The sequence below is a fragment of the Eptatretus burgeri genome, chromosome 4, assembly GCF_056783735.1.
Source record: "Eptatretus burgeri isolate ZD-2024b chromosome 4, Ebu_testis_v1, whole genome shotgun sequence".
Classification (NCBI taxonomy): domain Eukaryota; kingdom Metazoa; phylum Chordata; class Myxini; order Myxiniformes; family Myxinidae; genus Eptatretus; species Eptatretus burgeri.
In genome coordinates, this window is record NC_140964.1 from 105,733,647 (window position 1) to 105,747,082 (window position 13,436).

At 49.0% G+C, this 13,436-nt stretch overlaps 1 protein-coding gene across 1 annotated transcript in view; it reads right to left on the reverse strand.

Moving 5' to 3' along the window:
• Positions 1 to 13,436, reverse strand: part of LOC147028834 (uncharacterized) — a 147,910-nt gene that overhangs the window by 25,601 nt on the left and 108,873 nt on the right. The window contains exon 7 of the mRNA XM_085880270.1: positions 6,775 to 6,921. Coding sequence (XP_085736396.1) covers positions 6,775 to 6,921 — 147 coding nt within the window. The remainder of the gene's footprint in view (positions 1 to 6,774; positions 6,922 to 13,436) is intronic.

Below are 13,436 nucleotides of genomic sequence, written 5' to 3' on the forward strand. Positions count from 1 at the left end.
GTAAATGTTCAAAGTTATGCATACCATGCGAATGTTCCTCCAGCTGCTACTGTCCACATATGCAGCTGCAGAGTGCTGTGCAGGGGAGCCCTGACTGAAAGCAATTGCATCACCAGTTGCAACCTTTCTTACAGGAACACTTGGTCAGTTCCTGACAGCTGGCTGCAATAGGGGGTAGTGTTGTCCAACATATCTGCCATGTCTCTCCTTTCTGTGTCCATCCCCATTCAGTGGGACTGCTCGTGTCTGGACTGGAGATGGTTGCCTGGCCCCAGATGATCCCAGCCTGATAGGCCGCACACTTTGCATGTTCTCTGAGGGCTGCCTGTGTTGGTGGAATTGAGTTGTAAGGCCGATGCTTGGGGGCAAAGAAATCCAGTCTTGCTCCATCCACACCAGTGGCTGCGCTTGATCTGTCATACATGAGGACAACGAATCTCTCCAGCCTCTGCAGATCAAGATCACGAATCAATGTTGGATGCTGGCTGAGATTGGTGAATGTTTCAGAAACATCATCAAAGACGTTCCAAGTCTGCCATGCAGTTTTCTTCCCTTTACCGCGGAAGGCAGACACGACGTCACATCCAGTGAATGCATGGAAGTATGGGATCCCTCAAGCTTTCTCAAGCCCTATTGCAGAAACTACCTCATGGACATCCATTGCGCCTTGGCTCCTTGGCCAAAGGCAATCCACATGTTCTCAAGACCTAGTTCCTGTAAGGATGGCAGTACAGATATTGCTATGACTAGTACGTCCGTGTCATTAGCCTTAATGATAATGGACTTGCTACCATCTGTCGTTGCATCCCTGGCGTGTACAAATATTTGTGTGTCAGCTTCTTCATGACAACATGGAGACACAGCATCCAGTGACTTCCTTGTACTTGGCAAAGCAGTTGTACTGCAGGAGCTGTGATATAGAAAGGTCAGATTTCGATGCTCCATGCTGGAGTTGGGACTTGATGTCTGCGCCATGTTCGACCATGCATACAAATTGCAGAAGTGATGGTGGTACAGCCTGTTCTAGGTCTGTGTCGTGAAACGTGCTGTTGAAATGCGACTTTTGATGGAGCATGTCTCGTCTTATTATCCCAGCAGCTTTCGCAAGATGGATCGCTTCACCATACTTGGATGCTTGTGTGAGGATTGAGCCGACATCATTCTCAAAAGCCAGCAGAACATCTCGTCCTTGGCGATGAGCTTGCAGCTTGGGAATGTGAAAAAGCAGCTGGTCCTTAAGTCGAGTAGGATGAACATCAGGCGATTCAACACCAAGCTGCTCCAGCCTCTGCTTGTAAAGCACGGTCATATCAGCAAGCCTGAAAATGGGTGGATCTGTACTATCACTGGCAGTTTTCATCTCACTAATGTAGGTGACCAGTTCGGAGAAAGCAATTGAATATGCTTCCTTCCGGTGCTCCTGTGCTTTCTCTTGCTCCTGCTCCTTCAGGTAGTCTCGTTCTCGGTTATACAGTGCCACCAAGCAGGCAGGGTGATATTTCAGTTCTTGTGCTACGACATCTCCTCCACTCAGTTTGGCAAGGAGTTTTCCATCACTGAGTGTTTTTTCACATTTGTTTATTCTCTTATTCAATTTCATTGTCATTGCTTCTCTGAGCTCACCCTCTTGGGTTTCGCAAAGAAAACATTCTTGTGTTTTAGCTTCTTGGACCTTTCGTGGGATCTTACTTCTACTGCCCTCATCACTAGCACCTGCAGGGATTGATCTTTTTTCAGCTCTGTGTAACTTTGTGTTGTTAAATAGACGCCTGCAACTCTCATGATATCGTGCCTTGTTTTGTCTCAAGGTTTCCTCTATCCCACCACCTTCGTCAAGTCTTGCAGGGTCTAGCTTGATTGTTAGTGCATTGAGTGAGTGAAACAGAGGAATGAATATTCCTTGCCAAGTTCATATACCCATCATCTCCTCTTTTGGCAGGATTGGCCTGGGGGGACTTTAGATCTTCTTTCTTAACCTCCTGACATAGGCAACACTTGGTCCAGACAGTGTTCCATGATTTACCAGTAGAACTCTCGTCCATGGCCAGTATGACGTTCAGCGTCGAGGGTTTATCCTTTTACCACCCTGTACATGTATAATGGACACTTTTCTGTGTGGGATACAACTAGGTTTATGCATCTGCCCTACACCTCGTCCGATCATTCATCCAGTGACATAAGTCCCGTGCGATCTGTACACCATCCAGATAACTAAAACCCCGTTATCCTTAGCTCGGCTCTCCCACGCTGGCACGTCCTGTCGATTCAGGTGCGGTTGCCTAACTGATCCAGGGTTGATTAGGCAACATTTGGGACACTAGTAAGTTGTTGCAGTATGATGCCAACAATGATGCCAACATACAATTTCTACTTAGCTGACACTGAACCCCATGCTGAGTTTCACAGCAGTGATGTCACCAATGTGCCTTGGTAGTGCCCGACAATCACTCCTTCAAGAAATTCTTACTTGGCGATGAACTGGAAATGTTGATTAAAGGACTGGTAAGTGGCCTGGATTCAATCAGCACATCTGTTTCATCAACTTCGTGCACTTTGAAAATTTGGAGCTAGATTTACTCCATCATACGCAGAGACCTTCTGTGTGCTACCCTCATCTAGTTTAGACCGCGAGCCAACGCGGTTTACCAGGGTGTGGCCGATGCCATGCACGAGCAACTTCTTGGAGCCATAAATGAGAGTTGGGTCAGTGATGAGGACCAGTGCCAGTAGTCCATCCAAGGGATGTGGCTGACTTCTGAAACAAAGGTACTACCTCTAACACTACACCCTTACACCCCATGCATAAGTAGATACTACTACATCCATGTTAAGTCATGCAAACGTATGAAAATCAAAAACAAATGTGCAAATTCAGAAAAAGTGTGTGTCAGGGGGCTTTAAAAACAGGAAAATCCACTCCAGCAGGTTGGAAAACATAGGAATCCACACTTAGATCATGCAAATCGGACAACTACAAATACTTCTAAGCAAAAAGTCAACTTCGGGAGGCTAACTTGGCGGCCATCTTGAAACATGGCCGCCATCTTCGATTTTCAAATGGCCAATCGGGCAGATTTGATCAGAAAGCCCTGCAGAACAGAAATGCCAAATTTGATGCTTGTATCATAATTTGCACGATTTTTCTACTATCTACTACACTGTTGTGCTGGGTTAAGCCTTAAACCTTAACAACTCTTTTATTCACTGGGTATAAACTACCATTTGAGGCATTTTCAAAGGAAAGTGGTATTTAAATTTTTTTGTTTGTTTGTTTTGCACTAATTTTGTGCTGAATTTGGCGATCATATTCTAACCCTTTTTTTGGCCTTTTTTTGTTTGGCTCCATAATTTTTTTCATATTTTTTTTCTCAGCAACCACTTGACTATCGCAACAAAATGTTCAGGGTATGAGTGACCCCCACCCCCCCCTCGATGAAGAATATTTTAATGATAATTGTGACGTCATAGGTCATGTGGTATGGCAGCCATCTTGGATTAAACATAAAAAATTAAAACGTATCTGAAACTGCTGATCGGAAAAAAAATTGAAACTTAGCACATCATTCTACTCCCAATGGGGCATAAATGATTGTAAGAATGATGTCATCAGTGAAGTGGTCGACCAGCCATAAATGTTTTAATCGAAATCTTTGTTTACCATTGAGATACAGTGTGTATGCTCAGACTGTAACATTTTTTACCGATTGAGCTTTTGGCATGAAATCTTCGACAAACCTTTATGATGAGATTGTGGAAAATGTGCTGTACTGAAATGGGAGATGCTTAGCAGGCAGACACGAAGCGGAGGAACAGTCGAGCCGGGCTGTGTTGCACGAGTGCGAGCGCGGGCGTACTGTGCCCGCGGCTCCCCTTTATTCCGTACGCGGTACACTCACGAGCCGGCCGACTCCAGCATTACTACGACGCCTCAGGCGGCGTGCACACCTCATATCCCTTGCCGACCCCCACGGCCACTCCTCCACCATCACGCCCATCATGCATCATCATCATGCCCCTCCCCGTGGGCATGACTACACCACACTCCTCCCTCCTAAAAGTATGATTATTAAATGATCAGTATTATAAGAAGCATAGACAACACGAAGAACCTCGGTATAATAATCATGCAAATAAAATGAAAACAGCGAAGTATAACAGCACATCACATCATATAATGCGTGGAAGCGAGCTACTGGAGAAGCACAGCAGCACGACTCAGCAAACCCGCCCTCAGGCAGACCTGAAACAGATAAACCTTTCGAGGCCGGACCCCCGCTGTCTGGAACCCGCGGCGCCACCGCCAGACCCAACCGACCTTGGTGGGGGCGCTGAACAGCACCCTTGGCTGGAAGCAACAAACACTCCCCAACCCTCACGCACCATAATCAGTTAAGAATCCACCGCATGGCCAAAACGGCCTTGAGCGCACTCAGAGAGCCACGCCCCAGGCGCCAGGCACGTCTGACCTCGCTGAAAGCAGAGGTGGGGGTAACGCCGACCAGCGCATGAGTCCCGGCTCCGAGTCGACCTCCGAGACCCACACGGCAGTTAGACGGTAGTAATTCCATTTAAACCCCACTTCAACCATAAGCTCGTTATAAATCAATAGGAATAACATTCGAACCATTGCGAATTCATTTTTCCGTACAGCGCGCTTTTTTGATAAAATCCCAGTACAAGACAAAGCAATTACCTGCGGCCTGGAGCAACTGGAGGCTAACAAACCTTCTTTATTCGCCCCCACATCACATTGATCATAACACCAACTCCATTGACTGATCTCCGCCACATCCACTTTTACACGAGAACTGCTGGCATTTATTTCAACAACATTAAACTGCATCACTAGAGCAAGGAAAAGCACATATACCATGAACAACAACCCACAACCCACATCACGAGTCCGCTTCTTGGTTGTCGACTTGATGCTGCGACTCGCGACTCCCTTTAACGCCACGGGCCCACCGCCACCTGTTGAAGCTGCCTGAACCACACCGATGCGCATTGCCTCACGAACCCTGCCGAAGCGCGGGAACTCATCGCGAACGAAGCGCGGGAACTCATCGCGAACGAAGCGCGGGAACTCATCGCGAGAGCTGATATGGCTCTCGCCGCTCCTGGAACGCACATCATCGCCGCAGGCAGCAACGAACGGTGGCTCCCGCTGCATCGACGCGGCCCCCGCCGCCAGAGCCTCGCCCTCGGTATTCGACGAAGGTCTCGAAGAGAGCACTGGCACATCTGGAGGCACGAACCGGAACCCGTTCCGACCCAAAAGGGTCCGGCTCGCCGAGCCCGGCTCCTGCTCCGGCTCGCCGGCATCATCATGCCCCGGCTGCAGGCTGATCTCCAGGTCACTGGGGTCCTGCTGCGGTGCCCCTTCGCTCCCGGTGCGATCGTGCTGCGGTGCCCCTTCGCTCCCGGTGCGACCGTGCTGCGGTGCGCGCTCTCATCCCGCACCGCTAGGCGTGCGAGCACCCTGCGGCACTTGAGCCATCGCGCGGACTTGCGCGGTCACCGGTGTCTGCTCGACAGATGAAACAGTCGCGATCGCCGAGTCGAATGTGATGTCTGTCAATGGCTGCTCGCAGACCAGAAATAAAATGATCTCTGAACCGTGCCGGACGCTCCTCTGCCGTGAATTTGCACGGCACAGCCGAATGCGATGCGCGGCCAGCACGAGTGGACTCAATTCGACACCCGATCCGTGCCTCGCTCACTTCCCCCCCCCCCTGCCACTGATCTTGTCATTTCCGGATCAATCGCAAGCAGGTTTCGACGCGGGACGGAAGGATCGCCTCGCACACCGCCATCTATGACCGTAACAATGGGCGATGACCCTCGGCCCACACACCGTGGACGATCTCGAGAGCCCAGACCGCCGTCCGAGTGATTGCATTGCCACGCTCGCCCACGACCCGCGCCGCAGACCGTGCGCATGGCCGTGCGTGCCTGGCCCATTGCGATGACACCTAGACCATCTGCTGTGTCCCGACCATCGAGACCTCGGACATTCTCCAGAGCTTGCGCGACGTCCAACGCCGCGTTCGAGCCGAAACGCGTATCCTCGACAAAACGAACAAGAAAATGAACCAAATGAACGAACGTTGCCCACTCGACGTGGCCGAAGTCGATTCCGACGAAGGCGGGCACGCGTACGTTTGCCATGCACCGACTCTTTGCCATGTTCGCGCTGGCGAGACCTTTGGCTCCGTAGGCTGGAACCGCACGGGTCATTTGCCGCCCTTACACATGCCGATTCGAAGATCCTCGTTCGCCAACTGTGCTGTACTGAAATGGGAGATGCTTAGCAGGCAGACACGAAGCGGAGGAACAGTCGAGCCGGGCTGTGTTGCACGAGTGCGAGCGCGGGCGTACTGTGCCTGCGGCTCCCCTTTATTCCGTACGCGGTACACTCACGAGCCGGCCGACTCCAGCATTACTACGATGCCTCAGGCGGCGTGCACACCTCATATCCCTTGCCGACCCCCACGGCCACTCCTCCACCATCACGCCCATCATGCATCATCATCATGCCCCTCCCCGTGGGCATGACTACACCACAGAAAATACAGGTTAATAAAATGTACTTTTTTATATTTTTTTACTGTCGTTTTTGTCAAGTTTATTTGAGGACAAAGTGGACGTGAACAGGCTTTACGTTTTCAGCTGCATTCTAGTTATTATTATTACACTACCTCTGAGTTGCTATGCCAGTTGTAATACACATACAAAATAATTAACTTAACAATTGCTTCTTTTTTTGTTTTTTACCTTTTTTAACCACATCAGTTCGAACTTCCAAAGACTTTTGCTTCCCAGTGTAGTCTGTGTATGGTTCACTGCTGGTATTCACACAGAGGTGACCCGACTTTCGCACTGCCAAAAATCCTTTCCTCAAGTACGCTGCAGCAGCCGCTCCTGTTCAGGATGAATACAAGAGATATAAAAAAACAAAACATCTTCACTGCATGCCAATGCTTTGTAAATGTTTCTGCCTGCGAGTTAACAAGGAACGACAATGAACTTTGATGCAGGAAGGCATTCGGCCTAGCGTGCCTGTGCTACACCAACACCAGACCACATATATCTGTCTCAGACTTGAGACCTAATCTCAATGGGGGAGGAGACAGGTGTAGATGCAAACAAAAGAATATTTCAACTGTCTTCTTCTTCTCTTCCTCTTCTCTTTTAATGGGTGAGGTCAGATGACACCATGCTTCTGCCCTGCCGTGACCACGATACTCTACCACCTCCCTCTCTCCTCAGCCAACACTCTCCACTCTCCAACCATCCCTACCATACAAGTATCCCTCCTGACACAATCCTCCCATCTCAACCACAGTATACCTCTTTTCCTCCAACCTTCCTCCCTCAACCTATGCACTCTCTTTGCCATTCTCTCTTCCCCCATCCGCCCCAAGTGTCCAGGCTATTTCAGCCGGCATTTCACCAATCTCCCTGTCAAGCTCATCTGCACACCAATTTCCTCCTTCCTCAGCTCATCCATCCTCTTTCTACCCATACTCTTCACTAATCCTCCTGACCCAGTTGTCTCGCAAACCTGCAGGCACTGTTGTTGTTTCTCTGTCGGTGCCACCATCTCCAGCTTGTAAAGGTAGGCCGGCATTACACATGACATCAGAACCTTCCTTTTCAATTTTCTTGATATCTTTGTGTCTGCCATTACTCCCTTCACTCTCCTTGCATTCGCATCCACCAAAATCCTCCTCCGCACCTCTGCCTCCGACTTACCATCCCCGGTCACTCTTCCTCCCAGATACTCAAACCTATTTTTCTGCCTGATCTCCTTCCCTTCTAACCTGATAGTCATTTATTTTCTCTGCTGCCCAACCCACATCACCTCAGTCTTCTCCACACTCATCTTCAGCCCAAACGTCCCAAATGCTTCCTTCTACTCCCCCAGTACTTCTTGCATCTCACACCTACTCTCCACCACAACAGCCAGATCATCCACATACAGCATCCTCCCAATACTGTTGTGGGCCGGGGTCTGGCGGCGATAAACGACCACTAGGTGGAGCAGTAGCGTCGTCTCCCACCGAACACCTGGAATTTAGGTCGTGGCTCTCGGATAAGTCCGAGAGTTCACGGGTCCCTTAGCGGACCGTGGTTGCCAATATTTTGACGGCGTGGGGTAGGGTTAATTGCCTAATTTCAATATACCTAAATACCCACGTCGTCCAACTACCGGGGAAAACCACACCCTCGACGGACCTCGCGTGGAACGGACCGTTTACAGAGCCCGATCCAGGTGTAAACCGAGCGGGGATTACCAAGATCCGTCGGTCCAAATGACAACTTACTGGCCCGAACGGCCTGACTATTTCTCAATACACACCTTGCGAGGCCAATGAAAGAAAACACGAACAACGAACTGGAATATTTAACAGGGGTTTATTACAAATAATAATCGGGAAGGGAGACACAGAGCAGAGTTATCACGAATAAAGAAATGTAATGCACAATGAACAAGGCACTTAACGATTCTACTTCCAGATGGGGCCCTCGGACACGGACACACACACACACACACACACACACACACACACACACACACACACACACACACACACACACACACACACACACACACACACACACCCAAAAGAAACTGGACCCCGTGGGTCTTTATTCGGTAGAGCCGGGCCGGGGTACCTGTCCCGCTTTGTGCGGTCACACCTACCCGAACCACCATGGTGGAACTCGAACCCACGACCTTGGCGTTGTCAGCACAAGACTACAGACCGCTCAACCACGACCATAGACCGTGCGAAATCGCCACCAAGACTGCTCAACCACGACCACAGACTGCGCCGCAATCGCCACCAAGACTCCTGTCTGTCGTCCTCTCGTCTCTTTTTCTCTCTTCAGGTGGGAGGGTTTATTTTCTCTCCACTCACCTCCTGATTGGACGAGGGGTTGTCGGATGACTCGTGGTCAGCCTCCCGATTGGCTGGGGCGCGCGTGTGGTGCTAGCCCTTCACTCATTGGCTGGAGGAAACGGTCCGTGCCCTTCCTTGGAGCGGAGCCTCTATCCGAAGCGACGGAGGCACCGCCCACGCCCTCAGCCAAAAACACGTGGGCAATGGCGACTGGGTCGAGTGAGGGACGGTGTTGTTGTTGTTGTTGTTGTTGTTGTTGTTGTTGTTGTTGTTGTAGATGTAGTTGTAGTTGTAAAAAATAACTCGTAGCGCACACACGAAATTCCCATTAGACAGAAGGAGGGATTCTAACTACAAACACATACTTATCGAAATAACTAAGCTCCAGGGACTCTGGCTGTTTGTGTGCAAAAGGCTTCCAGATTCGTAACAATACTACCCCTCAAGCTCACCTTCCAACTTGCCAGCTCCATCACCATGACAAACATGAGTGGGCTGAGAGCACCTCGCTGCCTCAAACCAATGGTTTTCCTTGTTATTATTTCCTAATTTCTCCATCCTGAGTACCCCATGTGTTTTTCTTCTTCATCACAATCCATTCCTATTCTTCCTCTTCACAGGCAAATTTTACAAAACTGTCTCTCACCTAAGTGCTTGGTCCATCAATCCTCCTCCCATACCTACAGCACCATTTTTCTCCGTGCTTTCAACAAAATTTTTTTCCACCAATCTCATTATCTTTATCTCCGTATGTCCAGTTTGGGAATCCTGAGAAGTCCAGTTTGGAGAGGTTGTCTGAACATGACAATCAAATCCCCTTCATGTTCTTTTATGATGCTTCTGGTTCAGGGTTTGGTGCACGTGGACGACTGATCAGTACTCGCACCTTCCATTTCATTTAAGCCAAATTCCCTGGACCTGATACGTTGTGTATTACTGTTGGCTGCTCTGAGAGCACCCTTATTCTGGACATTTCCATCTGTCTGTCTGTCCGCGAAACTTTGGTCAAGCCAAGGGGCTAAACCACTCAACCGATTCCAATTAAATTTGGTAGGTTGGACTAATATTATTAGGTAGGTTGGTGCTTTCGAATATGGGACCCCGGGCCCTAGCAACGGCCCTTTAAAGTGGTCAAAAAATCGAAAAAAATCGAAAAAAAAAATCGAAGCTTAGAGTTCTGTGCACAATCTATCTAGCTCCCTTCCTGCCAATTTGCAGCCCTAACAAAAAATATTTGTAGGAGGAGATAGGTTTTGGGCGAGTTCATGTCGAACATTTCAGAAACGGTTAATTGCGAATATCTCCAAGAGAAAGAGTCTGATTTTGATGAAACTTGGGTTAAATGTGTACAATGTGGCTGGCATGTACACAAAAATGAATGGTTGCTTTGCACACCTCCGTTGCTTAGCATAATACTTTATCATACATAATATGATATCATATCATATCATACTTTATCATAATACTTTATCATACATAATACTTAACATAATACTCAGCTAAAATACTTTATCGTACATCGTACACTTATTGTGGTCTGTACAAAAAAAAATCAATACCTCCGAAACTGGACCTCCGAGGGACCTGTTTTTTTTTGTGCCCAAGGAGAATGTCTTGCAGCATCATATAAAAAATAAAATCTTGAGCAAATAGATAAATGGAATTACCAGGGCTGCCATTTGTTAGAGTCTCTTTGGAAACATGCCTGAAATTTCACAAGGCGGGTTTCTGGGCGCAAACTAAGAGGGCTGTGATAATCATATTATTGTGCTAAATTGATTGATAGCATGTACATGAATATCGGCGAGTCGCGTCGGCCAGCTTTCCATCGAGAGCGAGCAGCCATGTCGCCTACCGGCTTGTCCCAGTTATTGTTACTTCTGATCTCTCAGCTTAATCCCATTCCTCTCCTCGTTTCAAAAAAACACAAACAATATAACAACTCTTCTTCACCCAAAAAAAAAATAGAAGCAAAACAACAACAACAGAAAAAAACCCAAACTCGACCTCCCATGCCCAGTTACAACTTAATCATCTATGCCTTCTTCTGTTTATTACTCCATCAGGAACAACCCATTAATTCTTCTTTTTCATCAAAATCCTTTTTTTTTTCTTCTCTTTCACAAGGCTTACTTCCCAAAACCTCTTCACTTCCAGACACTTAGTTCATCCAGCCACCTCTTTCACCTACAGCCAAATTTTCCTCCATGTGCTTTCAACCAAAAACATTCATACCACTCCACCCATGAAGTTTGTTTCAAGTTAACCAGTTTGTAAATCCTGAGACATCCATTTTGGAGAGGTTGTGTGCACACAATAAAAATTTCCCCTTCACATCCATTCATGGTGTCGAACCCCTCCAAGTCAGTGTCCTCCCCCGTCTCCACTTCCCCCTTGGCCAAACCCTTCTCAGCTTCTGACTCGTCCCACCCCTTCTCAGATTCCCCCTCGTCCTGCCACCTCTCATCTTCCCCATAGTCCCACCCCCTCTCATGCTCCCCCTCATACGACTTCCTCTTTGCTTCCTTCTAGTTCCGTCCCCTCTCATCTTCCTCCTTGTCCTACTCCCTCTTTGCTTCCACCCTGCTCCTGACCCTCACGGTTTCTCCCTCGCCCCTCCCCTCCCAGCTTTGCCCCATTCTCGCACCCTCCTGTCTTCCCCCTGCCCCACATTCTTTCCTTGCTCCTTTCCACTTTCCCACACCATATAAACAGCTCCTCCTCCCTTGTCCCCAACTGTGTGAATCTCAAAAATCTGAGGCTGCTGTTCCAACCAAACAGATCTCTCCATCCAGGTCACTGACGATAAACCAGACATCATCTGTTTCACAGAATCCTTCCTCCCACAGGATATCCCTGACTTCTTTGTGCCTTTCCTTAGCTCTTGTCTCCTCCGGTTTGATCGATCTGAACCCCGTTCTGGCAGCATTGTAAATCAATAACTACTTTTCTCACTTTCCGAACACTGCTCTTACATCTCCCAAGGAGTACCTCTGGCTGCAACTTCCCCTCTGCTCCCACCTCATGTTTGTCTGCGCATCGTGCTGTCCTCCCAACAGTGCGTGTTATACAAGTGACGACGATTACATGATCGCAACTCTCTCAGATGGCACGGACCAACTTTGAACCACTCATCCCAATTCTCCCTTCCTCATATGTGGTGATTTAAATTGTCACCATGCAAATTGTCTGGGTGTTGGTACCTCTCTCACCAGCTGTGGCATTTCAGCAAAGGACTTCGGTGACTCTATGGGAATGACTCAATCTGCAAACTTTCCCACCTGGATTTCTGTCAAAAGCAATCTTCTATTCTGGATTTGGTGATGATCGACTTCCCTGCCAATGTATCTTGGTCTTCCTCTGCCCCAATTGGTTCATCTGATCATGTGCTTCTGAAGGTCAACATCTCTCAAGCCATTCTCACAGAACAGCATCAGTGCAGGCAAGTCTGACAGTTCACTCAGGCAAAGTGGCAGGGACTCCAAGCACGCAATGCATTTTAGGACTGGTTTCCAATGTCTACCACCACTGATATTGTTGTGCGCCTGGGCTCGGTGGCGACAAACGACCACCAGGTGGAGCAGCAGAGCCCTCTCCCACTGAACACCCGGAATTAAAAGGTCGTCATCCCGGATAACTCCGGAGTTGACGGGCCACTTAAAGGACCGTGATCGCCAATTTTCTAACGGCGTGGAGTAGGGTCAATAGCCAAATTTCAACATACCTAAGTACCCACGTTGTCAAATTACCGGGGAAGTCACACCCTCAGCCGACTCTGTCCGATCCGAGTCGCAGGTTACGACTCGGATTCGGCGTAACCGAGCGGAGTTACCAGAGCTCCGCCGTTCCCAATGACAACTTTCGGCACCAACGGCCTTACTATTTCTCAAACCCACACCATGCTGGGTCAATGAAAGAAAACACGAACAACGAACTGGAACATTTAACACAGGGGTTTATTTATATACAAAATAATCTGGGAGGGGAGCACACAAAGAGCAAAGGAACGAAAAGCACTAAACAGTTTCTACTTACAGGACGCCCCCCCCCCACACACACACACACACACACACACACACACACACACACACACACACACACACACACACACACACACACACACACACACACACACACACACCCACACACACACACACACACACACACACACACACACACACACGAAATGGACCCCACGGGTCTATTTTCGCTCCTCAGCCCAGGAGAGAAAGGCGAGCTGGGGGACCAGAGCCTGGCCGGGGTACCTTCCTGCCTCGTGCGGTCAACCGACTCCAAACCACCACGGTGGGCCTCGAACCCACGACCCGAAGTCCACGGCCCACGATTGAGACCAAGCCACCACGACCGCAGACCGCTTGAACCATGACCACCACTGTTCGGTCACCACCACCACGGTGAGCCACCGCAAAGGACTGCAGACCGCTCGAACCACGACCACCACTGTCTGCCGTCCTCTTGTTTTTACCACCACTCTCTTGAGGTCCGAGCGATTTCTGCTTTCGCCACTCG